The sequence below is a fragment of the Prionailurus bengalensis genome, chromosome C1 (genome assembly GCF_016509475.1).
Source record: "Prionailurus bengalensis isolate Pbe53 chromosome C1, Fcat_Pben_1.1_paternal_pri, whole genome shotgun sequence".
In the NCBI taxonomy this organism is placed as follows: Eukaryota; Metazoa; Chordata; class Mammalia; order Carnivora; family Felidae; genus Prionailurus; species Prionailurus bengalensis.
This window is the reverse complement of record NC_057345.1, coordinates 20,983,282-21,010,615: the sequence shown is the minus strand read 5'-3', so window position 1 is coordinate 21,010,615 and position 27,334 is coordinate 20,983,282. Positions and strand designations below refer to the sequence as shown.

The window sequence follows — 27,334 nt, the reverse complement described above, 5'->3', positions numbered from 1 at the left end:
TTGCTTTTTTTAGATTCCCCTTCTTATGGCCTATTTTTTTATAATGATTCAGAGTCAGTACTTTTTATTTTGACACCTCCATCTTTTTGCTTTTACTCTCTGCAGACATTAGCCTTTCTTTTGTTAGTTTTCATATACAACCTAAGTATCTGATCCTTTTTTTGCCCAGTGAGTGCCAGGACCTGGTTTTCTGAAGAAAGTGATATGATGCTGTGTGAGAATCCCCTGAGCCTACCCTGGGAAACATATTAAAACTATTGTCTACCTGTATTTTATAAAATAAGAATTAACAAAAGTGCCACATCATATTATTAGTTATGAGTGTGACATATACACTTATGTGTGGGTCACATACTGGTTTTGTTGTTTTATCAGAGATGTTGAAAGTCCTGTAATTCTTGGGGCGCCTGGGTGGCGCAGTCGGTTAAGCGTCCGACTTCAGCCAGGTCACGATCTCGCGGCCCGTGAGTTCGAGCCCCGCGTCAGGCTCTGGGCTGATGGCTCAGAGCCTGGAGCCTGTTTCCGATTCTGTGTCTCCCTCTCTCTCTGCCCCTCCCCCGTTCATGCTCTGTCTCTCTCTGTCCCAAAAATAAATAAATGTTGAAAAAAAAAAAAATTAAAAAAAAAAAAAAAAAAGTCCTGTAATTCTAGGCTTGCATTGTGAAACCATCAATCTGAAAACATATTATGCACAGTTCTCACAGAAATGCCTTCTATTTTTATGGAATATTTGTAGTAGAGTATAGGATTTCTCTTTCTACCTTCACTATAAGAAAATACAGGGCCAGATTGATTATTTGAATGTTGTAATTCAAGTGTCTGATAACATGCTCCCATCAGATCAGTTCTGTTTTGTTCTGTGTTTAATTGTATGATGTTAAGCACTGTTTTAGTCTCTTCTTATCTGGAGTTGTTTCACAAGTAAGTATGTACAAATAAATGATGTTCATAGAGTTGGTTGTTGAACCTGGAATCTCAGGGCTGTGAAAGCACAATCCCACGGGAGCAGTGCAAGGCAGTGCAAAGACTTCTGAAACCAAAGCCACTGACCTGCTTTGTGATCTTAGGCAACCTCCTTTTCCTCCCCGGGCTTTGGTTTCTTTAGAGAGATTGGAAATGCTGCAGACGCTCCCAACTATAACCTTCATTTTGCCCCCTTTGATTCTTGATATCACGTCTAAAGCAGTGCTCCTCAAAGGATGGTCCACTAGTCTGCAAATTATGTTATTGGGTGGTGATAAAAGAGTGAGCTTGTTGCAGAATTTAATCACAGTGTTTCTTTCAGCTGATTTTGTTGTGGTGGTTGCCCCCCACCCCCTAGCAAAACATTCTGATAAAGTCAAAAAGACCTCTTAATTAAGTAGGCTACTCTAGGGTTTTACCAGGAAGAGAAACCTGTTAGCCTGGTAGAATATTTCAGTGACCCACAGCGTTTCTAAATTGAATTTAGAAGTTGCTTCCTCGGTGTCAGCAAGGATATGTTGTCAAATGATAAATGTGTCTGCTTTTATTCTGAAAGGCCTGCTCAGTCCCCAGAGAAAGGAAGCACTGCAGAGACTGAGAGCAGAAATTGAAGTTTTAACAGATTCCTGGTTAGGAACTGCATTAAAGTCCTTACTTCTCATCCAGTCCAGGTATGGTACTTCTTTTAGTTCTCACCCTCTCTAAGAAACACTCTTTACTACCCCAGTCCATGATAGGCCACTCTCTAACATAGGTTTGGGCTCGTGGTAAGAGGAGTTTAAAGGATGCAGGAAAACATGTAGGGTAGGTAGGAGGTAAGGTCATTCTGCGCTAACAGCACACCTTCGAATTTTAAGAGAATATTTATACATGAAAGCCTTTTTCTTTCTCCTTACTTTTTTCTCACAGAATTAAAGCTCAGTGACCAATAATCTCCAGCCAGGAGATGGCCCAGTCACATCAAAGAATCCATGTAGGAGACACATCACATATTCTAGGTACAGGACACTCTGAAGAAATGTACCAAAACCCACTTAGGAAGGCAGGATTCAAAAGGAATATATTAAGCAGTTTAGGGATATTTCAGCTTGAAGCTCAGAATGGGAAATAAATACAGTCAAATACAGTCTGCACTAATACCCTATTGCTCCCTCCCTCAAAGCAGGAATTCCAGATCTACAACTTAGTAGAGCAAACAGTAAAACTGACACTGAAGGGTGGGTATTCCTGAAGGTAAAGTACATGTGAAGTTAACATGTATTCTGGAATTGGTGCTGCTATTGTGTAAAAGGCAAAGAGGACTTAAGTCATATCTTATTAAGGGCTGAGTTGCATTCAGATGAAATAGCACTGTGACTATAAGCCTTTTTGCTGGTTTCCTAGCGTGTAGGGTCAGTGACATGGATTGGTGGTTTATTTGCTAACGAGTGCAGTGAGCTAGAATGGTTAGACGGGAAATGAAGCAAGAATCAAGTTGCTACTCTGTGCCCACTGTATATATAGAATCACTGTCCTTTAATATAGGAAATAAATAAACCTGAGATAATTAGACCAGTAACTGAACATGGCCCTGAACAAATATCAGGCCCTTTGAGGTTAGTTTTTAATAATTAGTTCCCAAAGAGAAGGCCCGTTCAAATTCTTGCTCCCAGGTTAGTTTGGTTTCACCTTTTTCTTTTTATTTTTTCTCCCTTCTAGAAAGAATTGTGTGAATGTTCTGATCACTACAACCCAGCTGGTTCCAGCTCTGGCCAAAGTTCTCCTATATGGGCTAGGAGAAATATTTCCTATTGAGAACATCTATAGTGCTACCAAAATTGGTATGGTTTCTATTTTGTTTCTTGTCACTTGCTTTACATAATACTACCTACTTATGATGCACTTAATTATTTACTAACCCCTTAATTAGGCATTTTAGAGAGAGAGAGAGATAGATCTGTAACCCTCACAGCAGTCTTCCTAATACTAGTGATGGGCCAGTTCAGGCTTAACAGCTGTGTAAGCTTGCTCAAGCCTTCATAGCTAGTAAGTTGCATAAACAGGATTCAAATCCAGGTTTGTAGAACTTAAAATTTATCATGTTCTTTCCTTTTATAATAATTGGAAGAACGTACAGGTAGCTTAGAAATCTACCTTTTTTTGTGAGAGGGGGAGAGAGCACATGAGTGCATGCTGCCATGGAGGGTAGAAGGGGCAGAGGGAGAGGGAGGGAGGGAGGGAGGGAGGGAAGGAGAGAGAGAGAGAGAGAGAGAGAGAGAGAGAGAGAGAGAGAGAAAGAAAGAAAGAATATCTTGAGCAGCCTCCATGCCCAGTGTGGAACCTGATGCGGGGCTCATCTCACTGAGATGACCTGAGCCGAAATCAAGACTCAGATGCTCAACTGACTGAGCCATCCAGGTGCCCCTACAAATCTCCTTTGCCTCATTCCAAGTTTCTTTTTCTTTTTCACAGAGAGAGTGCTGCAGTAGAGTATAATAGAAAAAGCACTAGATTAAAAATCAAAGGCTAAGCTGCATACTTAAAAATGGTTAAATCTCTCACACCCATTAGGATGGCTGCTGTCAAAAAAAGAAAAATAAGGGAGCCCATGTGGTTCAGTCGGTTGAGTGTCCAACTCTTGATTTTGGCTCAGGTCACGACCTCATGGTTTGTGGGATTGAGCCCCACATTGGGCTCCACTCTGACAGCACAGAGCCTGCTTGGGATTCTCTCTCTCCCTCTCTCCAGTGTCTCTCAAAATAATACACTTTAAAAGAAAAAAGAAAGAAAAGACAAATAAGGGTGCCTGGCTAGCTCAGTCAGTGGAGCACGTAACTCTTGATCTCGGGGTCATGACTTCGAGCCCCACATTGGGCATAGAGTTTACTTAAAAATAAAATTAAAAAGAAAAAGAATAAGAAGTGTTGACAAAGATGTGGGTAAATTGGAGCCCTTCTGCCCTTTTGGTGGGAACATAAAATGTTGAAACTGCTATGGAAAACCATACAGCAGTTCCTCAAAAAAATTAAAGATAGAACTATCATATGATCAGGAATCCCACTTCTGGGTATATATCCAAAAGGATTGAATGCAGGTTCTCAAAAAAATATTTGCACACCTGTGTTCATAGTAGCCAAGAGATGGAAGCAGCTCAGATGTCCATCAAATGATTGGCTCGACAAGATGTGGTGTATATGTACAGTGGGGTTTTATTCAGTCATAAAAGGGAAGAAACTCTTGTCACATACAGCCACACGTATCAGCCTTGAAGGCACTCTGCTAATGGGGTAAGCCAGTCACAGAAAGACAAATACTTCTTAGAGTAGTCAGATTCATAGAAATAGAAAGTAGAATGGTGACGAACAGGGGCTTGGAGGGGAGGGAAATGGGGAATTGGCTGTTTAATGGGTATAGAATTTCAGCTTTGCACCATGAAAATTTCTAGAGATATATGTTGCGCAACAATGTGAGTATACTTTACGCTACTGAAGTGTACATTTAGAAATGGTGAAGATGGCAAATTTTCTGTTATGTGTTTCTTACCACAGTTTTTTGAAAAGGAAAAAAATAGTAATAAGGACTAGAATTCAAGTCCTATCTCTCCCAGTTACTAGTTCTTACCTTAGGCAAATTACTTTATCTCCCGAGCCTCAGTTTTCTTATATAAAATGAGAAACTTCCAGATAGGTTGTGAAATCAAATGAGACTATATGAAGGTACTTTTTAACCCCTAAAAATGTATTCAGTACCAAATATGTGAGACAGTGGGTACTCAGTAAACATCTGCTGAATTAATTAATTGGTGCCAGACTTATACAAGACCAACTTGTTCTATTAAGAAGGCAGCAGAGGGGCACCTGGGTGGCTCAGTGGGTTAAGCGTCTGACTTCGGCTCAGGTCATGATCTCACAGTTTGTGGGTTCGAGCTCCGCATCAGGCTGCGTGCTGACCGCTTGCTCAGAGCCTGGAGCCTGCTTCAGGTTCGTTATCTCCTTCTCTCTCTCTGCCCCTCCCCCGCTCACGCTTTGTCTCACTCTGTTTCTCAAAAATAAATAAATGTAAAAAAATATTTTTTTTAATAAAAAAAAGGCAGCAGAATCTCACTCTGCTTCTTGTGTGCTACACGCGGTCAGGGAAAGAGGAACATGACAACCCTCTCTTCTCCTGTTCAGACTCTTTCTGCTTACAGTTTCTACTTCCACATTGTACCATTGTACTTCCTAGAGTTTGAAGCTGAGCTGTGGTTATTCATTTTTTTAATCTACTACATGCCTACTGATCAGCTTTCTCCATAAAAAGTAGGTCTGATTTTTTTTTTCTTTTTATATCCCAGGACCTGTGGAGGTTATAAGCCCACCAATCCCTTTTGACATTTATTTTTCTTCCTTCATTCACCAAATATTTCTTGGTCACCTTTATATGCAAGGCATTTTGCTAGGCGTTGGGGATACAGCAGTGATCCAAAAAGACAAAAATCCTTGCCCCTAGTGGGAAGAAATGGTCGGTCAGTAAATAAGTAAGTAAGTAAACTACATATGTCATATGGTCATAAGTACTATGGCTGACAATCAGGAAAAGAAAGTCATGTTTCTTTTTTTTAATTTTTAATTTTTTTTTAATGTTTTATTTATTTTTGAGAGAGAGAGACGGAGTATGAGCGGGGGAGGGACAGAGAGAGAGGGAAACACAGAATCAGAAGCAGGCTCCAGGCTCCGAGCTATCAGCACACAGCCCAATGCAGGGCTCGAACCCGTGAACCATCAGATCATGACCTGAGCCGAAGTCAGACGCTTAACTGACTGAGCCACCCAGGCGCCCCTAATTTTTTTATTTTTGAGTGAGAGAGAGAGCAAGAGCACGCGTGGGGGAGGAGCAGAGAGAGAGAGAGGGAGACACAGAATCCAAAGCAGGTTCCAGGCTCCAGTCAGATGTTCCTGATGGATCAAATAAGGTTGCTTTTAGCTACATGGAGGAGGTCATTAATAATCTTGACGTGCAGTTTGAGCAAAATGATGGGGGTGAAATCCTAATTGGAATGGATTTAAGAGAGAATGGGAAGAGCTGGAGAAGTCAACCATATGACAACACTTTAGATCAATTGTAAAGAATAACAAAGAAATGAGGCAGTAATTGGAGAAGTATATGGGTTCAAGAAGATTTTCGAACATAAGAGAAATTCTACCAAGTTGATATGCAGGTGGAAATGATTCACACACGAGGAAGGACAATAGCGATGCCTCCTGTGTGTCAGGTGTTGCCAAGGCGCTAGGAATACAGCAGTTACAAAATCCTCTGTACTCATGGAACTTATCTTCACTTGCTGGTGCTAATTGGGTTATCTATCCATATGAAGAGAAAAGCAGAATTATATTCCTTCTTTATGCTATTTGAAAAAATAAATCCCAAATGGATTTAAAAAAAAAAACAACATGGTAAGCAGAAGTTTAACTTTGAGAAGAAAATACAGAAGAGTAGAAAAGGATCTCATTTAAAAGACCCCAAAATTCGGGGTGCCTGGGTGGCTCCATGGCTTGAGCACTGACTCTTGGTTTCAGCTCAGTGATGATCTCACAGTTAGTGAGTTCAAGCCCCACATAGGGCTCCATGCTGATGGTGCAGAGCCTGCTTGGGATTCTCTCTCTCTGCCCCTCCCCTGCTCGCTGTCTCTCTCTCTTTCTCTCTCTTTCAAAATAAATAAACTTAAAAAAAATAGACCCCAAAAATAGTTCTAAAAAACAAAAAATTATTGTTTTGATTAGATGAAGCTTTTAATTTTATATCCAGTGAAAGATAGTATAAAGTAACAAAACAAACCAGACTGGGAAAAGATATTTGCAACCCTTTTACTTCTTAATTGGTATACAAAATCTATAAAGAACTATAAATCATTAAGCAACAAACAGCATATTAGAAAAGTGGACAGAAACCTTGGAACAGCCAGTTTGCAGAAAAGGAAAATCAGTTTGCCAGTAAGCATATGAAGAGTTCCTTAACCTCACCAATTAAGGATATTCAGATTAAAGGGGCGCCTGGGTGGCGCAGTCGGTTAAGCGTCCGACTTCAGCCAGGTCACGATCTCGCGGTCCGTGAGTTTGAGCCCCGCGTCGGGCTCTGGGCTGATGGCTCAGAGCCTGGAGCCTGTTTCTGATTCTGTGTCTCCCTCTCTCTCTGCCCCTCCCCCATTCATGCTCTGTCTCTCTCTGTCCCAAAAATAAATAAACGTTGAAAAAAAAAAAAATTTTAAAAATAAAAAAAAAAAAAAAAGGATATTCAGATTAAAGAAATGCAAATTAAAATCTGATACATTTCCTGTTCATCAGATGGATAGAGACTTAGTCTGACAGCGCCCAATTTTGTCCAGAAAATGGAAACACTCTATCTGTGGGATTGAAAATGGATATAGCCCTTCTTGGAGAACAGTTTGTCAGTGTCTTGTAAAGTTGGAGATGTGCATAACCCTGTGATCAAGCAACTCCACTTTTATAAATTTTTTTTAACATTTATTTTTGAGAGAGAGCATGAGTGGGGAAGGGGCAGAGAGAGAAGGAGACACAGAATCTAAAGCAGGTTCCAGGCTCTGAACTGTCAGCACAGAGCCCAATGTGAGGCCTAAACTCACAAACCGTGAGATCATGACTTGAGCCAAAGTTATCATGAGATCATGACCTGAGACGCTTAACCGACTGAGCCACCCACGCACCCCTAAGCAATTCCACTTTTAGATAGATACACTTTAGTATAGGGGTCTGCAGACTCTAACTCATGTGCCAGATTCTGCCCAATGCCTGTTTCTATAAATTTGTATTGAAACATAGCAATGTCGGGTCATTTCAATAGCTGCTTTCACTCTACAGTAGCAGAATTCAGTTGTTGCAACAGAGATCATATGACCTGCAAAGCCTGAAATATTTACTACCTGACTCTATACAGGTAGTTTGCCAACCCCTGCCCTTAAGTAATTCCCACATCCACAAGGAGGCATGTGTGAGAATTTTTTTTTTTTTGATGCCACATTGTTCATAATAGAAACTAATTAGAGACAGCCTATCTGTGAACCTGTCCATGAAAAGAAAATGGATAAATAGATATATCCAAACAATGGAATGCTATATGGCAGTTAAAAGCGAATGAACTAACCTACATACATCTGCAAGGATTGATATGAAAAACAATGTTCAACACAAAAAACACATTGCAGATAGGTAAGTACAGCATGTATCGTTTATCTAGAGGTCAAAAATGTTCGCAGCCATATACCATACATTGTTAATGGATACATATGCAGAAAGGAAGGGTCATCAGGTGGGGATACACGGGAAACTTCAAAAAAAAAAATCTAATATCTCATTATTCTTACTTTTTTATCTAAAGCAAAGATAAAGTGTTTAAGATTTGACAAAAGTGGGTTGGTGGAAGGTATACAGGAATTTATTTTATTCTTTTTTGAGTGTGTATGTTGATTTCATTTACAATAGATTAGGGGAAATCCAGCCCCCCTTCATATTTTGCTGTTGCTGCCACTGCTTCACTATGCATTTCATAAGAACCCAGAGCACTCGCTAAAGCCTTTCATACTTGAAAGGTAGATCTTCTGCAGTGCTTTTTATACTGAGTCCTGACACCCATTGAGTGGGAATGATTGTATTCCCTTTGACAGTACATGTGCTTATTTGGTAATTTTTCTCAATCTCATTTCACCCAGAGCTGATTTGCGAAGCTATAGTGGTACCTGGTGCCTTGGTAACCACAGTGAGAGGCTTAAGGCTTTCCTTGACAGAACTGTGAAATGGGGAGCAAGGAGATGAAATATTTGTCTCCTTCCTCTGAAATGATTTCAGAGCTTTGGTTCTGTTAATTGCCACTCTGTTATCTTGGACATTAACAAGACTTCTCAAAATCATCTCTGAAAATGTCATAAGTGTTTTTGATAGGGGAAGCCCAGAAACCTAATATTCTCCAAAGGCTTGTTTAAAGTCTTGCAGTTGTTTGACATTTGGTAAGCTGAGTGGTCATTGCCCATACCCTCCTGAATGGAAAGCTCATCTCCAGAATTTTTTTGAGAGAGTAAAATGGAGGAGGTATATTTACCAACGGTATTGGGAGTCATTTTTTCATGTAGCTACTTCTTCACTTTGAGCTGTTAATAACTCTCTCCATCTCTTAATCCTTTTAAAGGAGACATTCCTAAATGTATTTCATCCTTGATCATTACATGCCAGAACAATGAAAACATCTCTTGTGTCCTTGTCCTCTAAATAGGAGACATTTCCTTTTTTGGGTCTTGGGGAAAAAGTCTAAAATCTGATTTAAGGTTTTTTTCTATAGACAGATCATAAAGTAGACTGGGTCTGGCAGTGGTTGGCTTAGGTCATAAGGATGTAATATTTGGAATGGAATTAAGACAGCTCTTTGAACATAATAAAAATTTATTATTAGTGGAAATATTTAATATTTGAATCGGGGCTCAAAACATGGGTTATAGTCATCTACTGAATCATTTATGAGATTAATATGCATTTACTCTGCAAACATTGAATTGCCTGATTCGAATGTCCAACATCACAATGCTATTGCAAAGTGTTAGCACTGAAAGGGACCTGAGGGCACCTGAGCCAAGCTTTTTATTACAAGTGGGAGACTGAAGCCCAAAGAGGACTAGTGTTTGGTCCAGGTGACTAGTTCACCTGGTTTGAGGTGCCAGTTGGGCTAGAGATTTCAAAGACTCTTTCAAAGTTGCTTAGATTTCAAAGTTGCTTAGATGTGCCAAGCAGGACTTCTGAGTAAAGGTGTATAGGTTTTCTTGTCAATTACGATCTAGTCTTCTCCAGTTCATGTATATATACTTATTGCAACAATTTTCCAGCAGATGGCAGTCAAGTGCCTTGAGGAAGAGGCACTTTTTTCTTCCTCACTCAGGAACCTTGGTGCTAAGTCACTGGTGTGGTAAGAAGAAAGGATGAGGTTAATGGAGCAGGATGAAGAAGAAAGCAGAGTTAGGACTTTGCCTAACAGAAACAGGGAAATAAAGTCTAAGATGGTGAAAAGAGCAAGGGAGATAATTGCCTTTTTGTTTACTTATGCAACTAAAGTATCTTTCCTACACCAGTATCATCTGTGCATCTTTCTGGTGTGTTTCACATGGGATTTGAATTTTGATACATTGCCAGTGTTTTTCAACTGTCTGCATGGATTTAAATCACCCTTTCCCAAGGTCAATTTCAGAGATACACTATCTCAGTTGCTTGCAGTTACAACATATAATAGGATATTCTGGATGTGACAGATTTACTGCCATATTCATTGGCACTCTGGGGCTCTACCCCACTAAAAGACATAAGACCCATGCCTAGGACTGTTTCTGGAAAATGAAGAATGGGAGGAAAATGGCCATTAGTCCATTTCTTGTTACAAACAAATCAGGACCTTATGCTTCCACTTTTTTTTTTTCCTATACTAAAACGTTTCCCTCCAAAATCATCCTTTCATCATGGCATAATAGCCAGAACCTAGACTTGGAACCAGGAGTCCAAAGTGTTGCTACTAGCTTGTTTGTGATCTAGAACAAGTTTCTAATCTTTTCAGTCTCATTTTCATCTGTAAATATGAAATGGTAGTTATCTCACTGATTATTTTGAGAATTCATTAAAGGAGTACCCTTGAAAGCTGCTTTGTAAGCTATAAAGTACAGGAGATAGGGAGAAGAGAAGTGGTATCCCAGCTGTCACACTTTTTAGGCTCCTTTGCTTCCCATTTATAAAAATTCCCCACACTAAGATCTTAGGGGCTTTACCCTAAATATGAAGATTAAAATAAGAACCTAGAAAGCACAATGCCTAGAAAGCCTGATGTCTTCATTATTGTCTAAATAGCCCAATTTCCCATTCTTTGGGTAGCGGGCCTGCTGGATCTCTAGCTGTCACGCTTACTCCCCACCAAACTACCCACATGGGCTGCTACTTGTTCTGTCCAAGCATAGGCAGGTGAACCAGCAGCAGCCCTTCTCTTTGGTGTTGAAAAAAGGTAGGGAGAATGTCCTCATGGGAAATTTCTTTTTCTCATCAGGTAAGGAGAGCTGCTTCGAGAGAATCGTGTCTAGGTTTGGAAAGAAAGTCACGTATGTAGTGATTGGAGATGGGCGAGACGAAGAAATTGCAGCCAAACAGGTAAAGAGAACAGTGCGTGTGGGAATGCATGAAGCATTAGAAAGATGGTAAAAGTCAGAAATCTTAGCAATCGGCTGTGTCTTTAGTGTTTTCCCTTCTCTTTCTCTCCCGTTTTTCTTCAGAGAGGTTCATTTGTTTCCCCCAAATAGAGCTTTCCCTAAAAGTTGTTAGACCTTCTTATCCCCCTTCTGTTTGCCACTCAAATTTTAAAATCTTTGAGCCCTGCTCTAGGGAACCCCCATCTTCCATCTTCATCTTAGAGGGCAGTGCCTTCCCAAGACTATGAGACTTCACTACAAAAAGGGGCGCCTGGGTGGCTCAGTCAGCTGAGCATCTGACTCTTGATTTCGGCTCAGGTCACGATCCCAGGGTCGTGGGATTGAGCCCCTCTCAGAGGGATTCTCTTTCTCTCTCCCCCTCTCCCTCTGCCCCTCCCTCCCACTCATGCTTGCACTCTCTCTCTCTCTCTTAAAAAAAAAAAAAAAAAAGCAAATCACTCTGACTTTTCCAGGCTTTAGATCTTCAAAAAGCCACTACAATCAAGTAGAAATTTAGATAAAATCCTTTCTGCTTCCAAGCCCAGGAAGGATTCTTCTGACATTAACCTCCTCACTATGCAGGTCCCAACTCCAGGTCACCTCATCTTAATACAGGAAACAGTAGATGAAAGAGTCTTGGCTCTGTAATCTAACAGTAGATTGGTTCAGATCTCATCTGTTTATTTAGCTGTGTGACTTTGGACAGTTTACTTATCCTCCTCTGCATTTATTAAATGGATCTGCAGAAGTTCTTTTCCTCTACCCTAGTTTCTTTCCAGCAACTCTGTTTCTTAGACTTGGAGGTGGTAGGTTGCCAACTAGGACCAGCTGTCCTGGTTTCTTCACCCAGTTAATGTAAAAACTTCCACTATTAATAAACTGTGTGATTGGTAATCTGGTGGCATGATTACCTCATAATGTTTTCATTTACCATTTTATGTAGCATTTCTTTCTTTTTCTTTTTCTTTTTTTCTCATGTGTTATCTCTGAGGCTTTGAGTCTAAAGTACTTGTTGCCCTCTGGGAAAGACACTAGAAACTAGTAGATGGAGGCATCAGTGCTTCTTGGTTTGAAGAAGGGAGTGGGGGAGATAAAGAACAACTTCAGGGGCACCTGGGTGGCTCAGTCGGTTAAGCGGCCGACTTCGGCTCAGGTCACGATCTCGTGGTCCGTGAGTTCGAGCCCCGCGTCGGGCTCTGTGCTGACAGCTCAGAGCCTGGAGCCTGTTTCAGATTCTGTGTCTCCCGCTCTCTCTGCCCCTCCCCTGTTCATGCTCTGTCTCTCTCTGTCTCAAAAATAAATAAACGTTAAAAAAAAATTAAAAAAAAAAAAAAAGAACAACTTCAGTCATTAGCAGAGTTGGTGCCTCTAAGCTGATGCCTGTAATCATCTACCATTGAGGGGCACCTGGGTGGCTCAGTTGGTTAAGCACCTGACTCTTGATTTCTGCTCAGGTTATGACCTCACAGTTTGTGAGTCTGAGCCTCATGTCAGGCTCTGCACTGACAGTGCGGAGCCTGCTTGGAATTCTCTCTACCCCTCCCCTGCAAGCGCGCTCTCTGTCTGTCTCAAAATAAATGAATGAATTTAAAAATAAATAAGTAAACAAAACAAAAAAGAATATTAACTGCAGAAGCCAAAGTGATGTCCAACTGGCTTCTTTAAAAAAAAAAAATCATCTATTATTGATATACCCATTGGAAAATGCCTTTAGAGTTCCATCCAGTTCAACCTCTACCCTGTGAGGGACCTTTTCTGCAGCCACTTTGACAGAAGACATTCTGATTCTTGCTTGAATAAACCCAAGAATGGGGAGTCCGCTTCCTAGGTATCCTGTTCTACCATGGGGCCACCCAAGCTGTTAGGATGTTCCTCCTTCCACAGAACTAAAACTCATGTCTCTAACTTTCACATCCTGGTCCTAGTCCTGAGCACAGCATAACACGTCTGTTTCCTCTTCTGCATATTAAAAGCCCTTTAAATATTATATGTGAGCAGCATGCTCGAAAAAACCCTGAGCTGCATGCCAAAATAACTGTTGTAGGACTTCAGTGTTCCAGGTAATTTGCAACCAATTTGAGCAAAACAGTCAGTAGAGCTAATCCCCTTCAGCTTCATAGAACATGGTTTCCAACACTTGGATTTTTCAGATCCCTTCTTTAAAATGTGGCTTCCAGGAAAAAAAAAATTTTTTTAGTTTAATTTTTTTTTTTTAATTTGAATCCAAGTTAGCATATAGGGCAACAGTGATTTCAGGAGTAGGTTCCTTAATGCCCCTTACCCATTTAGCCCCTCCTCCCTCCCACAACCCCTCCAGTAACCCTCTGTTTGTTCTCCATATTTAGGAGTGTCTTGTTTTGTCCCCCTCCCTGTTTTTATATTATTTTTGCTTCCCTTCCCTTATGTTCATCTGTTTTGTATCTTAAAGTCCTCATATGAGTGAAGTCATATGATATTTGTCTTCTCTAGTTTTGATTGCTGAGTAATACTCCATTTTATGTGTGTGTGTGTGTGTGTGTGTGTGTGTGTGTGTGTATACACATATCTTCTTTATCCATTCATCCATCGATGGACATTTGGGCTCTTTCCATACTTTGGCTATTGTTGATAGTGCTGCTATAAACATGGGGGTGCATGTGCCCCTTCGAAACAGCACACCCGTATCCCTTGGATAAATACCTAGTAGTGCAATTGCTGGGTTGTAGGGTAGTTCTATTTTTAGTTTTTTGAGGAACCTCCATACTGTTTTCCAGAGTGTCTGCACCAGTTTGCATTCCCACCAGTAGTGCAAAAGAGATACTCTTTCTCCGCATCCTTGCAAACATCTCTTGTTGCCTGAGCTGTTCATGTTAACCATTCTGACTGTTTTGAGGTGGTATCTCACTGTGGTTTTGATTTGTATTTCCCTGATGATGAGTGATGTTGAGCATTTTTTCATGTGTTGGTTGGCTATCTGGATGTCTTCTTTGGAGAAGTGTCTATTCATGTCTTTTGCCCATTTCTTCTTCTGGATTATTTGTTTTTTGGGTGTTGACTTTGATAAGTTCTTTATAGATTTTGATAGTAACCCTTTATCTGATATGTCGTTTGCAAATATCTTCTCCCATTTTGTTGGTTGCCTTTTAGTTTTGCTGAATAATTTTTTTTAAGTGGCTTCCAGAACACACAGTATTCTGCACAGGATTCTGACAACATAGTAAATGGGATTATTATTTCTCAGATGTATGTATTCTGCATCTTAGTTGTAAACAAGATATGGGCTTTGTAGCTCTGAAAGTTACTAACCATCTATAAAAAAGCAATGTAATATTAATACTGATTTCTTATGTGGGTCATTTTATTTGATCCTAAAGACCCTATGTAGTAGCTAGAATGAGCATATATCATAAATGCACAGTTACCACTAAAGACCTAATAAAAAAATCTCTCACTTTTGTAAAGTGTCCTGTAATGTACAAAGTCCTTACGCATATGACTCACTTGATCCTTATAATAGCCCTAGAAGGTGGGCAGAAGTAGAGAGGAGTACCAAGTGTCTTGGTGAGAGGAATGGGTATATGGATAAATATGAGCTCCCAAAAGAAGTTGGGTTAATCAACTATCAACTGTCCCCTCTCTTCCAGCACAACATGCCTTTCTGGAGAATCACAAACCATGGAGACCTAGTGTCCCTCCACCAGGCTTTGGAGCTTGATTTTCTCTAAGAACTGGAATGAAGACCCTTCCCCATGAGCTCCTTTCCACTCCTGAAGGGAGCTGGAGACTGAAACTGTCTGGGAACTCTCTCTGTCTCTGTCTCTGTCTCTGTCTCTGTGTGTGCGTGTCTCTCTCTCTTTCTCCACGGAACACTGGTGAGAACACAGTCAGAACCAACAGCTGCAAGGGATGAAGCTTATTTTTGCTAAGAGTGAGCTGCAGCCCCGTGTTCATCCTCGTGTAGAGGCAGGAGACAGTTGGATTGAGAGAACAATAGACTCACCGCAGCTACAATGCTTTTAATTCTTCCGGTTCTTGTTTTGTTTGATTTTGTTTCAAAAAATGAAGAAAAGAAAAGAAAAGGAAATTCTTGGGGCAGAGTTGCGCTCTTAGTTCATGACCAGTTTGAGAACTGCTCTGAACTTGCAGTTAACAGGATAAATGTGGCAGACTTTTGTGACACCATCTCTCGCAGTCTTTGTAATCTCCTTAGCTGTAGAACATATTCCCAGGGAATGTACATGTTATTTTTATAGTTAAGGGTCTGGTCTCTGAAGCAGGTTTTCCCTCCTTTCTTTTTCTAGCAAGAAAGGGGTGTGTAAAGTTTCCTTGGAAAATAGCGATTGAAATATCTAAAATACCTCTCTGTGACAGTAGCACCTCTTTAGCTGCTCCAGTGGTCTGCTCTCTAGGGTGGTTTCCTTCCTGTTCTTCCATCTCCTAGTTTGCTGAACTGTGGGGCACTGGACACTGATTAACTTTAGACTTTGGTGTTTCCCATCCTAGAAGCCTTAGTCGCTTTTCCAATCCCTGTCCCCCTTTAACCAAATGGCACAACCCTAGAAGTTCCCCCTCTTAAGACAGTAAATTCTAAGCCTTCAGCTTGCCTCTATCCAAAGGCTGTGTCCCAGTGGGCTTACCTCCAAACTGGAGGAAAAGGACTAAGGCTTCGTATGAATTTCTGCTGCTTTGGCTCTTGGAACAAGAAGATTCCATCTTTTACTCCTGCAGAGAAGCACCCTTCCCCAACAGATGCTCACCCCTACAGCCTTCTCTTCCTTCTTAGTCATCAGTACTAGATTCTTGCCCCTTTCCTGCCTTCTGTACCTCACATCCACCTCCATGCAGCTCTGGCCAATCCTTCGGCTTTGGACCCAAGAAGTTAAATCAAGTCTAAGAATAGACTCCTAACTACATTTGACTTCCTTTGAAGCCCTTAAGCCAAGAAAGGTATTCTGGGCATATATTTACCCAGATCTCTGCCTGCTTCTCAAATCCCATTATAAAATGGGAAAACAGAAGGCCAGAAAGACTTTCCTGGTTTAAATGAGGGTGCTGGAACCCTATTCTATGCCTGAACATTTACTCCTGGGCCAAATGGAGGAACATCTCTCACCCTGACCTCTGGGAAGATCGGTGGGTACCGGGCAACTAATCCCAGCCTTACAGCCCAGCTGTGTTTGTGGATGCTTCATCCCTCCAAGACCAACCAGGGCATCTGCTCAGGCACGATCAACTCCCTAGAGCTGAGGAAGTTCAGCCTCTACCAGGCTGCGTGGAGAAAGGTAATCATCTAAGCACCTCAGGTATGCAGTCTGGGTCCTCAGTAGGAGGCATCCCTTGACCAACCCCAGCTATAATTGCCTGCCCTCCAAGATACTGCATATCCATTTCCAGAGATGTTGCAGCATAAAGAGGCCAGACTCCTTCCAATGCCAGGCCACCCAAATAGCAGCAGAGAAAGGCTGATATACACATTCCTTCAGAACTGATTGAGAAAGTGCTTCATTACTCACAATTTTAGGGGAACAGTTTTGGGGGAGGAGTTGAAGTCAGTGCTCATGACTCAGCTGCCTCTTTGGCCTTGTCTCCATTGGCAGGTGGGGGAAGAGACGGGGCATGTACTCTGAGGCCAACTTTCCATGGTCTATGTTCAGCATAGCTGCCCAGATGCTGCTCTGCCTTGCTTGATAATTGATCCTAGAAATCTCCATGATGGGTCTTTCTTCCAGGGCCCAAGCTCTCCCCATACTGGCAGTATAACTGTTGGTTTCTTGCACTGGACATAGGCCATCTGGTTGGCACTATACTTCAGGCTCGTGAGGCTGTGGATGTGGGTACCCCCATCGTGCACATAGGTCCACACGCAAACACTTCCCTCTCCCTGCCCTTTGGGAGAAGCTCTTTATCCCTGTAATATGACTTGGACCCCTCTTTCAATGGCATTTCCTCCTCCCTGCCGTGACTGCCCAGCTTCAGTCTTTGCAAAAGGAACTTGAAATTGGCTAAAAGAGGTGAGGAAGCTCTATTGAGCAGAACAACCTCTGCATTTTTCTGGTTATTGCTGCCCTCCTTATAAGGCAGACAGAAGGTGGGAGCTTCCTGATTCCTCTTTGCCAAAGTGAGTTGTCCAGAGAATGCAGTGTTCTTCTTTTACCCTGTGTTTTCTTCCTCCCCAGCACAAAGATCTGGAAAGGAGAGTAAGTGGGTAGCACCAAGAGCTCTTGGAAGCTGAGGGCCAAAGGATACAGTGGGTCATTTCTTCAAGAGGGAAGCCTCTTTATGTGAAAGTGTCCCCAGGAAATTAGCCACGTGATGAGTCTGTCCCCCAGCTGGGCACTGTGGGTTCTATAAGATGGGTCTGCACATTTCACGGTGAGGACTGTCTCTAGTACGGGATCTGAAGTTGTCAGATGTGTCCTGGGTTTAAGAGGTGGCTTGACTTTCGAATGTAAAACTGACTGTGCCTTAGCATCACTCTGTCCCAATGCCCCTGGGGCGGCTGCTGGTGTCCAGGAGAATAGATGCCTGTTCCAGATTTAGATGCCTATTTGGGCTTTTATTTGGTTTGGGGTGTTCCTGTCTTCTGCAAGTTGGGGGTGGGGGGCAAAGCTAGTGTCCCAGGAGACTTGTGCCACAGCTTGTTCGCAGTTTACACAAACTCACCTTTAAAGCTCCAGGTAGAACCTGATTGGCAAACTCTAGCTGCAGCATGTGGAGCACCAAGATGTTCACTGCTTTGAATGGGTGTCAGTGCCACTGAACCATGGGGGAGAGGAGTATAGAGGCAGAGCCACATTCTTCCCCTTCCTGGTCTAAGCCAACGGTGGTGAGTTTGGGTCTTCCTCTCCTAACTCCTGTAGAAGGGGGGCAGTTAGGGGCCTTCTTGAGGAGGCTTCTACTTCTTACGACTAAATTGGTTTCCGTTTTCATCCAAAAGTTGGAACTCTCCAGATGTTCACACTTACAAAGAAGCCAAATCTGAATTCTGGGATTCTAAAATATCTAGTTCTGTCCCATCCCTGATTAGCAGGCCCTCTGTCCCTTCCTCTCTGAGTCAGCTCCAACAAGCAAGGCTCCTTGGCTAGTTCCTGATGCACTGACAGGAGCCATCTCATTAAGGATAACTTCTATTCAAAACATGACCCTCTGGACTTCTGATGCCTCATTTAGCAGGAGAAGGCATTGAGTGGATTGGATATATTTATGTGACTGCGGGCATTCGTGGCTGTGTAGAGTCCTTGACCATAATGTTATATGTAATGGGAACTATCTTATAAACTTGAAAGAATAAAGTTTTTATTTTCTATACAGTTTGCTCCTGTGTCTTTTCTGAGTAGGATCAGCCCAGTTGCCCAGCAAAGTAGGCTCTAAATAGGCCTTCATTAGAAGAAAATCTGAAGAGCTCATTAGAATGATGGCACCCTTTCAATAATTCAGTCATTAATTTCATCAAAAAAGTAAAAAAAAAAAAAAAATTTGGTATAAATAAATGTACATGGGGGAAATAACAGAAATATTTTAAAATAACTTGCAATGGAAAGTTTATTTCTTAATTGTTTCTAAAATCTATTGCTTTTTAAAGTTTAGGACTGGAATGATCAGAGCTTTCATTTGCTGTCAAATGTGCTAAAACTTAAAGAGAAATCAATACCTTGCTGTGATGAGCTGAAAATGCAAAAGCAATAAAACTGACAAACTGGTACCAAACCTTGCTTGATTTGGCCTGATTTCATGTCACATCAACTATTTTTTCTCATTTCATTTCTTCAGATTCGAGTCTGACTGTCCCTCACTGGTTTGGAAAACAGTTGAGAATCTATTTGCCTTTTATTCCAGTGAAGGAGGCCAGAATTTGGGTATAGCTTCCAAGTACCACACATGTCAGACTGTAAGATGTATTTTTTCCCAGATCAATTCCCCCTTAGAAAAGGGCATTGCCTTGGGGCCCTGGGTGGCTCAGTCGGTTAAGCGTCCCAACTGGATTTCAGCTTAGGTCATGATCTCACAGTCATGAGATCAGGCTCCCGGTTGAGCTCTGCACTGGGCGTGGAGCCTACTTGGGATTCTCTCTCTCTGCCCCTCACATGGGCTCTCTGTCTCTACCAAAAAAAAAAAAAAAAAATCTTAATAGGAATCTTGAAATTTCTAATTGTAAATAATGTCACTGTCATCTTTTTAAAACTGTAAACTATAGGGGCGCCTGGCTGGCTCAGTTGGTTAAGTGTCCGACTTCGGCTCAGGTCATGATCTCGTGGTCTGTGGGTTCGAGCCCCGCATCGGGCTCTGTGCTGACAGCTCAGAGCCTGGAGCCTGTTTCAGATTCTATGTCTCCCTCTTCCTCTGACCCTCCCCTGTTCATGCTCTCTCTCTGTCTCAAAAATAAATAAATGTTAAAAAAAAAAAACTGTAAACTATATACAAATGAAGAAGTGACTGCTTCGTTCCACAGGTTTTAGGTAGTACACTGTGTTGTTTCAATTTAATTACATATTACCATCATTTGATAATTTCATTCAGTGATTATAGATTTAGCCAAAACGGTAAAAACACATTTTTTGGATTTTTCTCAGGGGAAAGTGGGGAATTGCCTAAAACACTGTCTTCTCTTTGAGTATATATGGCCTCTCCCCTGAACCCAATCTCCATGTATGACAGGAAGAAGCATGGAAAAGTAAATAGCACAATATTTGTGTTAGTGAAACCATTAGGAAATGTCGGAGACTAGTTTGGGCGTTAAGCCCACCCACTGCGGTCTCAACCCTTGATATTCCCAGTGAGTTGAAAAAAATCACAGTGATTTTACTTATGGATGTGTTTCTGTGTATTTAAATGTAGTCAAAAGAATGGTCATTTTTCTGAGGCTGTTACTATCCTATCCTGAGATGATGAAAATACTGGTTGGTAGTTTTTACTGCCTTCCGTTAAAATTAAGTTGGTAGCCATGTGGGCCATTTTACGGATCCGTGAAATTCAAATCTGGGAATCGCTGGGCGGATTGATCCTAGAGATCCTTTCAGCCTTACCTTTCTATGTATGTCAGGAAGCAGGGCCTCCCCGCGCCCTCCCCCCGCCCCAACCATTATCTCCGGCATCCTTGGCTCTAGGCCAGTGTAGCCGCACAAGCCTCCCCCACCAGTCGCTGCTGATTTGGTCTCTGGCATACAGTGCACCTGTGTGGTTCTGACCCTCATCTCCTTCAGGGCTGAATCCATTTCTCAGGGACGCATCCCCTGGCCATTATATAAAATTCTAACTCCCACCCACAGCATGCATTCACCTCTCCCTGTGCCCTTTCCTTCTTTTACACTCTCTCATACAGTTTTATTTATCCTGTTTATTGTGTCTGCACTAAAATGAATAATAGAACTGAGACGATCCTGGGTCCCCTCAAGGGGATGACTGCACCTTTTCTTCTCTCCAGTGCCCTCTTCCTTTTCCTTGTTTCCCCAAACCCCAAACCTTCCAGAGCAACTAAAGTTGCACTTCCCTGGCATCACTGACCACCCACATCCCCTAAACTGCCTCTTCACTGACCTGCTCCCTGAGCCCCCAGCAAAAAGACCTTTCTTCACCCAGGCTCTGGTACTCACTTCCTGATACTAAAGGCGTTTGTGGCTACTCCTGCCAGCCTAGCAGCACAGCAGGTTGACAGCACACACTAGCATCGCTCCAGATCTGGGTTCTGATGCCCACCTGGCGACCATCAACCCGCAGTGGCTTACCATCTCCGAAGCTTGGAGAACAAGCTTGAGAAGTCCAGCCTGTGCCAGCTGTCTTCTCTGGTCCCAGGACCTTTATCGATTTTAAGGGGTGAACTTCATGTCCCTGGCCCTTCTTTCCAGGTGGCTTTGAACTCTACATTTAGTTCAGTAACACGACCAGGTTGGAGGGTTCCATGAGGTTTTAATAATACTGTAATAATACTGTTTAATAATACTGAACAAAAACAACACACACATGTCCACTTGCAGAGACACATATGCGCACACACCTCTTCCTCTCCACATCAACTCTGAGGTAGAAAGTGTACTGCCTAAAGTATAAGAAACACTCTGGGCTGAGCCCTGGCCCAGACCACAGATTCAGAAGCACTTGGTTGAAAGGTGGCCCCTAGAGAGCAGGACCAGAGTCTGGGCCAGCGGCACAGAGGCCTTGGGAAGGTTGACAGGGGCCACTAGTTGGACATCCCCGGCTTCCACCGTGACAGCTTACTCAGGAGTAGCTGGAGAGGGTAAGAGATGAAGCTCGGGTGGCAGCTGATCCTGCTCAGGTCCCAAGGATAGAATGTTCCTGGCACAGAAATTGCTCCCAGTAAACATTTGTTGAATGAACTGAATGACGGGTGGGGCAGGGAGGAAGAATTCTGGAGAACACATCCTGCAGGTCCTGGACCTTCTAGCCCAGGATACGGAAACCAAGGGGTAGGACAGCACCTCTACCAATTTTAGAGGTGGCCAGGGAGGTGAAAATGCCAGCATTAGGAACTTTGGGGCACCAGCTATACTGGTTGGCAGGGGAAGGGGGGGGGGGCTCTTCTTTCCTCCCAAAGTGCCTTGTACATAACTAGGGCCCTTGAGCCTCCAGGGCCCAGCCTTTCTCATCTCGTTCTTGTCCTTGAAATCAGGCCTCTGCCTTATTCAGCTCTGGTCTCCAGTGCCCGGCACATCAGGCATTAAGTGCTTCTTGAGTGAATCAAGAGTGAATCGGTTCCACCAACTGATGCCATCTGTTCTGTCCCCTGCTGGGTCTGACCCTGCCTCAAAGGACCCCGTTCACCTCTCCCTTCTGTGGCAAAGCAGCCTCATCCCTAACCCTGGGGAAAAAGTTCTGAGCCAACTGGGCCATGCGCCTGTTCTGAGGCAGCCGACGCCACTCCAGGGAGCCGAGGCCTCGGGTCCCATCCACGCGGTCAGGCTCCCAGCGGCAGCTAGGGTGCAGCCAGCGGTAGTAGACAAGCCGCAGAGCCAGGCCCAGGAGGATGCAGACGCCGCCCACAGGCAGCAACGTCTGCAGTGGGATCCCACTGGGCAGCCAGGCGATGTGAGTCAGCCAGGTGACCGCCATGAGAACACTGTCACTCAGGAGGAACACCAGGTGGATGGCGGCGCGGCCTCGGGTACAGCCCTCGGCCACGTTGAACCAGGAGAAATAAAGAATGGTGGCCACGGTTGCCCGGTACAGCCACTCGGAGCAGGAATCTGGCATGAAGTCCGTGCCCTGAAGCCAGACCCAGAAGAGCAGCACCAGCCACAGGCCCAAGAAGTGCAGGGCCACATAGTGGGGGAAGAGAGCTGAGAAGAGGGCCACGACGAAGACTCGGGGCCACAGCAGCAGCAGGTTCCACAGGAAGTAGACCACAGAGGAGCCTGGCCCCAGGGGCGGCTTGGAGGGGAGGCAGGTGCGCAAGGCCCGGTGGTAGTCAAGCAGAGCCCACGAGATACCCACGAAGGATGTGCAGATGCCGACCCCTACGGAGAGCAAGTGGAAACAGGTGAGCCCTGTGGGCAGCCTGCCTGGCGCTCCCTAGAGGTCACAGCCCCCCAGAGGTGGGTGTGGCAGCCCCTGATAGCTGAAGGGAAACTACACCTGGAAAACATCCATTCAGGCAACCAAACACCGAGCTGGGGTTCAAATATGGAGTCTGCCCTGCACCACAAAGCTTTACTTTTCAGGTGCTACCATGGTGATATTCTTCACGGATGAAGGGGGTGTGACTTACCCTCATCTGCACCCTGTCACCCAGCATCCAGGACCCCGGGCCCTGGCCACACCCTGAGCATCTTCTGGGGCCCTGTAACCCCTTCCTTTCCCGGAAGAGCCCAAGGCTTTCTTGGGACTGAAAATCAGCAATCCCGGTTCCCCTTCTGTGGTCTCAGAAATGGAAGCAGGAAATCCCAGGGTCTCCTGGGTGAAGCCATACTCCGGGCCAGGAGGGATGTCTCCGCCACACAGATAGGATGTCTCAGCTCAGGCTGGGCCTTCGTCTTGCTTGATTTCTTGACACTCCAAGGTTACGGTGGAGATTCTATCCCACCTCCTGGTCGCCCACCCTGGACTAGAAGCACTGGACCTCCAGGGAGGGATAGAAGCAGCGCTGGAATGTCTCTAGAATGCTTCCTCCCCTGCCCTTTCCCACGGTGGTCAGTCAACAGGTGTTTACTGGGAACCTGTTATGGACTAGGAAGCCCACCCCCACCCTGGAAGCAGATCTGTGGCCCATGTCCCTTTCAAACTACCTGGCTGATATCCTTCCAGTTTGCCCAGCACACCGCACTCTCTGACCTGGACAAGCTTAGCCCACAATGTTAGGTAGACCAGGAGCACGTGCCCTGCGAGTTCCAGCCTGAATGGCCCCTGAGGTCACTTATCCGGACCCCACTCCACCCCACCCCGCTCTGCAGGTGACCTGTAACATCTCAGCCGCTTCTGTCTGGAGTCTTAGCACACGGTAATTATCAATCTCCTTGTCTCCGAGCTCCTTGAGGGGACGAAACATTCTGCTCCGCTGGGACCCCTAGAGCCCAGTACCTGGCACATAATAGCAGCTAAATAAATGTTCACTAAATAAAGTTAGGAAAAGCCGTCTCTTCCCTCACTCCCTGCCTGCCATGCACATACAGTGTAGACTGGCTCCAGGTAGCCCTGATCCTAGACACCCACATCCCTCAAACGGACAAAAATTGTGCCCAGTGGATGCTATGTGCCCCGGGCAGATTACTTCACCTTTCTGCACCTCTTCCCTCTCATGTAAAATGGAGAGAAACGTAGCACAACCTGTAGGGCTGCTGTGCGTGGGAGTAATGCCAACAATACAGCACTTTACAGGGGGCCCGGCTGATAGCTGGCCCTCGATCTTCATGGCCGCTGTTACTGTCATTCATCCTGACTCAGAAGGCTAAAGGGTTGAACGCAGACCTGCCGGGCTAAAGGGTATTCTCCTGTTTTCTAAGCAGCTTTTATAAAAGAGTGAAAACACTCCTGACATTTGTCGGAAGCTTTCCCAAGCCATGAAAAGGGGGGCTGGCCACTGGCCCCATCACTCACACTGGTAGGACTCGGCCCGGCCGCTCTGCAACACAATGGCCAGCACCAGCGTGAGCTGTGGAGTCGTCTCCAAGAAGGTCTCAAAGAGCCGCAGCATGCTGATGTCCAGAGTCAGGAAGTCGGCATAAGCCAGGTCAAAGTCAGAGGGTGCCTCCTGCTGCCACACCAGCAGCCCCTGCTGCAGCCCCTGCACGCACCTAGGCAGCACATACGGATGCCCCAAGGGGCCAGGTTAGTGTCCTGCGATGTTCCACCTTCCCTCCCCCGCTGGGTAGATGCGGACGGGCTCCGATCCTAGTCTGTCACTTACATGCCATGGGGCCTTGGGCACCAGTGACTTAACCTCACTGAACTTGTTTCCCATCGTAAAGTGGGGATCAATACAACTACCGCCGCTCCAGCTGGCCAGCACATCCCAAGGTCATCACAAACCTTGTCCCATGTACTCCTTACAACATCCCCATTTGACAGATAGGGAAACAGGACCAAAGTGCTAATAAATGGTGGAAACAGGATTTGAACCCAAAGTTGTCTCAATTTCAAAGGCATACTATGAAATTGCCTCAGGTGATAGTTGTCAAATGTTAGCAAGCATAAGAATTTCTTAGGATCCTGTGGGGAAGAGGGGGGCCACTGAGAGCTTCTGAGCCCGGGCAAGATAGGTCAGACTGTGCTATGGAAAGATCACCCTGGCTGTAGAGATGTGGGAGGGATGGAGGGGTTAGAATGGAAGCACAGATCCATTTAAGAGGACTGCGCAGAGTGATGGGCATGGAGTCCAAGGCAGAGTTAAAAGCGAGCCCAGAGGCTGGAGAGACAGGCATGGGTGACCCATTGGCATGAGGGAGGTAGTGGAAGGTGCCCCAAGATCTCCCCCACCCAGAACTGATCTCGGTTGCCCACTGGGAGGTGAGCCCATTCACTCACTGTGAATCCATTCATCAGACATTTACTGTCACTTTCCCTGGACAGACTTGACAATACACTAAGGGAGCAGGGGGGCAGGCCCAGGTTGGGGCTCTCCCTCAGCAGGAGCCTCTGCCTCTGGTCCCCAAGGCCCCCGCCTCAGTCTAGTCACAGACAGGTAGAGACCCCATTTTCAAAACCAAAGTTCAGTATAGTCCGTCTGCCTCGTGCTCAGCAGAAACAGAAGGGAAGACACATGATACAGTTATGGATTCAGGCTCATTGAGGCCCACTGGGACGGGGCAGCTGCACCCCTTCATGCCCGACTGGCACGTAACTGATGCCTGTGCAGTCCCTCAGGCAAAACTCCAAGATTCCAAGCTCCTCTTGTCCACCCCTGGAGACCCGACGCAGCTTCGTCAAAGCAAGATGTGGAGAGCATCTGTGAAATGGATTCGAGAGCAGATCCCGCCTCCAGCCACCCCATCCCTACCCAGATCACATCACGTCCTGACTTCATCACACGGCTCTGATCCCTTGGTTTCAGTTTCCTCATCTCGAGGGGGCCCTGCCAGTGCTGAAAAGGAGTACAATCCACACAGATTTGCTGGGCCCCAGCCTGTGCCCGGCCCTAGCTGGCTCAAGGGGCATGGATGAGCCAGACCCCATCTCTGCCCTCTTGCTGGCGCTGGGGGTGCGGGGGTGGGGCAGGGAGAACAAAAGTGGGAAAGAAGGGCTGAGAGAACGGGCTCTGCTCTGGGGGGTCCCAGCTGCTGAAGCTCCCCAGGGACCCAAGTAATCAAGCTGGCTGACTATTTGTCGAATGCTTACTCTGCATCAAAGCAACTTACAGGTCTTAGTTCGTTTAATCCCTCCCAAACTGAGGCAGGCACTATAACCATCCCCACTGGAACAAAGAGTAAACTGGGACCCAGAGGGCTCAAGTGACTCGCCCGAGGCCCCACCCACAGCCAAAAGGAACACCTGGGTCTGCCATTACCCTAGATTCTGCCAAGACCCCCGGCACCATGCTAGTCACGTTCCCACTCTTGCCTTCGCTCCTCACAATAGCCCCCCCCCCGCCCCCGCCCCTGCCAGAGATGTCTCTCGATTACTGCCGCCTCTTAACACAGGAGGAAACCGAGGCTCAGAGAACGAACGGCAGGAATGAGGCCACAGATGGTAAATTAGCTAGGACTGGATCCCAGAGAGGTCGGGCTCCAAATCATGTGCCTCCTTTTCTTCTCTGGGCTTCAGTTTCTTCCCCCGTGCCAGAGGGTAGGACTAGCTGGGCTCCGACGGCTGTCAGCGGGTGTTCTCTTTCTTTAGGGGCGGGGAGCTCACCTGTAGGCAGAGGTGCCCACAAGGGCTTGGCTTCCCCCCCTGGGTCCCCGTCCTCTCCTTCCCAGCCCCTCCCCGGTGTCCGTGCTCTCCCCTGTGCTACTAGCCCAGCTGCAGGTGCCGCTGGGCTCCGTCCCTCTTCCCTCCCCCCGAGGGCGGGGCGCTCACCTGTACAGGTAGCCCAGCTGCAAGAGATGCAGCAGTGCCAGGCAGCGGCCTGGGGGCTGGGACGCGTGCAAGCCGACGGGGTCGGCGCGCAACCAGACCCAGCTGAAGAGCTGCAGCGCCACAGACGCGAGGCCCAGCAGCGCCAGCACCAGCGCGGCCCACAGGTAGCGGCCGCTGAGCACATACTGGACGGCGGCCCAGAGGTCGGCGCCCAGGTCGACCAGGAAGGCGGCGGTGCCCAAAAAGCCCAGGACCAGGTCCCAAAGGAGCGCGGCGCGGGGCAACCAGGGCATGACCCGCCAGCCTCTCCCCCTCTGGGCTCAGACCCGCCCTCTGAGCCCGGGGTCGCCGCGGCAGGAAGGAGGCGGGCGCAGCTCCAGGGGCCGCCCAGGGCCCGGGCCTTCTGGGCGGGACTTCCCCGTCCCGCCCTGTCCGGGGAGGAGCAAGGCCCCGGGACCCCGCGGCTGGGGCGTCCGCCGACCCCACCTGTTTCCGTCTGCGCCCCAGACGGACGCCCGCGGCCGCGTTCCCGCAACCGGGGTAGGGGTACCCGCACCCAGCCCCGCTGGGCCCCGAGGACCGCTAGGACCGGCCCAGGCACACTGCCCTTACTTAGCTCAGCAAACTTCTAATTGCCTCGTTTTGCAGTTGAGGCGAAAGGAGGCCCGAGATGACAAAAATGGCCGGGAGAGTAGCGCCCGAGCAACAACTGGGATCCCTCACTTCCGCATAGTTGCAAAACATAAAGGCCTG

At 45.7% G+C, this 27,334-nt stretch overlaps 2 protein-coding genes across 3 annotated transcripts in view; one reads left to right on the top strand and one right to left on the bottom strand.

The window, feature by feature from the left end:
* Positions 1–18,430, top strand: part of EYA3 (EYA transcriptional coactivator and phosphatase 3) — a 97,714-nt gene extending 79,284 nt beyond the window's left edge. For both annotated transcript variants that reach the window (XM_043574215.1, XM_043574214.1), the window contains 4 exons: positions 1,520–1,634; positions 2,662–2,783; positions 11,005–11,105; positions 14,767–18,430. In XM_043574215.1, coding sequence (XP_043430150.1) covers positions 1,520–1,634; positions 2,662–2,783; positions 11,005–11,105; positions 14,767–14,847 — 419 coding nt within the window. In that variant the 3' untranslated portion in view covers positions 14,848–18,430. The remainder of the gene's footprint in view (positions 1–1,519; positions 1,635–2,661; positions 2,784–11,004; positions 11,106–14,766) is intronic.
* A 2,575-nt stretch (positions 18,431–21,005) lies between these two features.
* XKR8 (XK related 8) lies at positions 21,006–27,198 on the bottom strand. The gene is made up of 3 exons (XM_043574212.1): positions 26,582–27,198; positions 24,167–24,363; positions 21,006–22,590 (listed from the first exon to the last, which is right to left on the bottom strand). The coding sequence occupies exons 1-3, from the start codon at positions 26,872–26,874 to the stop codon at positions 21,881–21,883; spliced, it is 1,200 nt and encodes a 399-aa protein (XP_043430147.1). The 5' UTR covers positions 26,875–27,198; the 3' UTR covers positions 21,006–21,880.
* Positions 27,199–27,334: the final 136 nt, after the last annotated feature.

Coding starts and splice junctions, on each gene's coding strand:
- XKR8 (XM_043574212.1), bottom strand. CDS start 26,874: ATGCCCTGGTTGCCCCGCGCCGCGCTCCTTTGGGACCTGGTCCTGGGC. Junction 24,364..26,581: donor CAGCTGGGCTACCTGTACAG/GTGAGCGCCCCG, acceptor TGTGCTGCCTAG/GTGCGTGCAGGGGCTGCAGC. Junction 22,591..24,166: donor CCGGGCCGAGTCCTACCAGT/GTGAGTGATGGG, acceptor TGCTCTCCGTAG/GGGTCGGCATCTGCACATCC.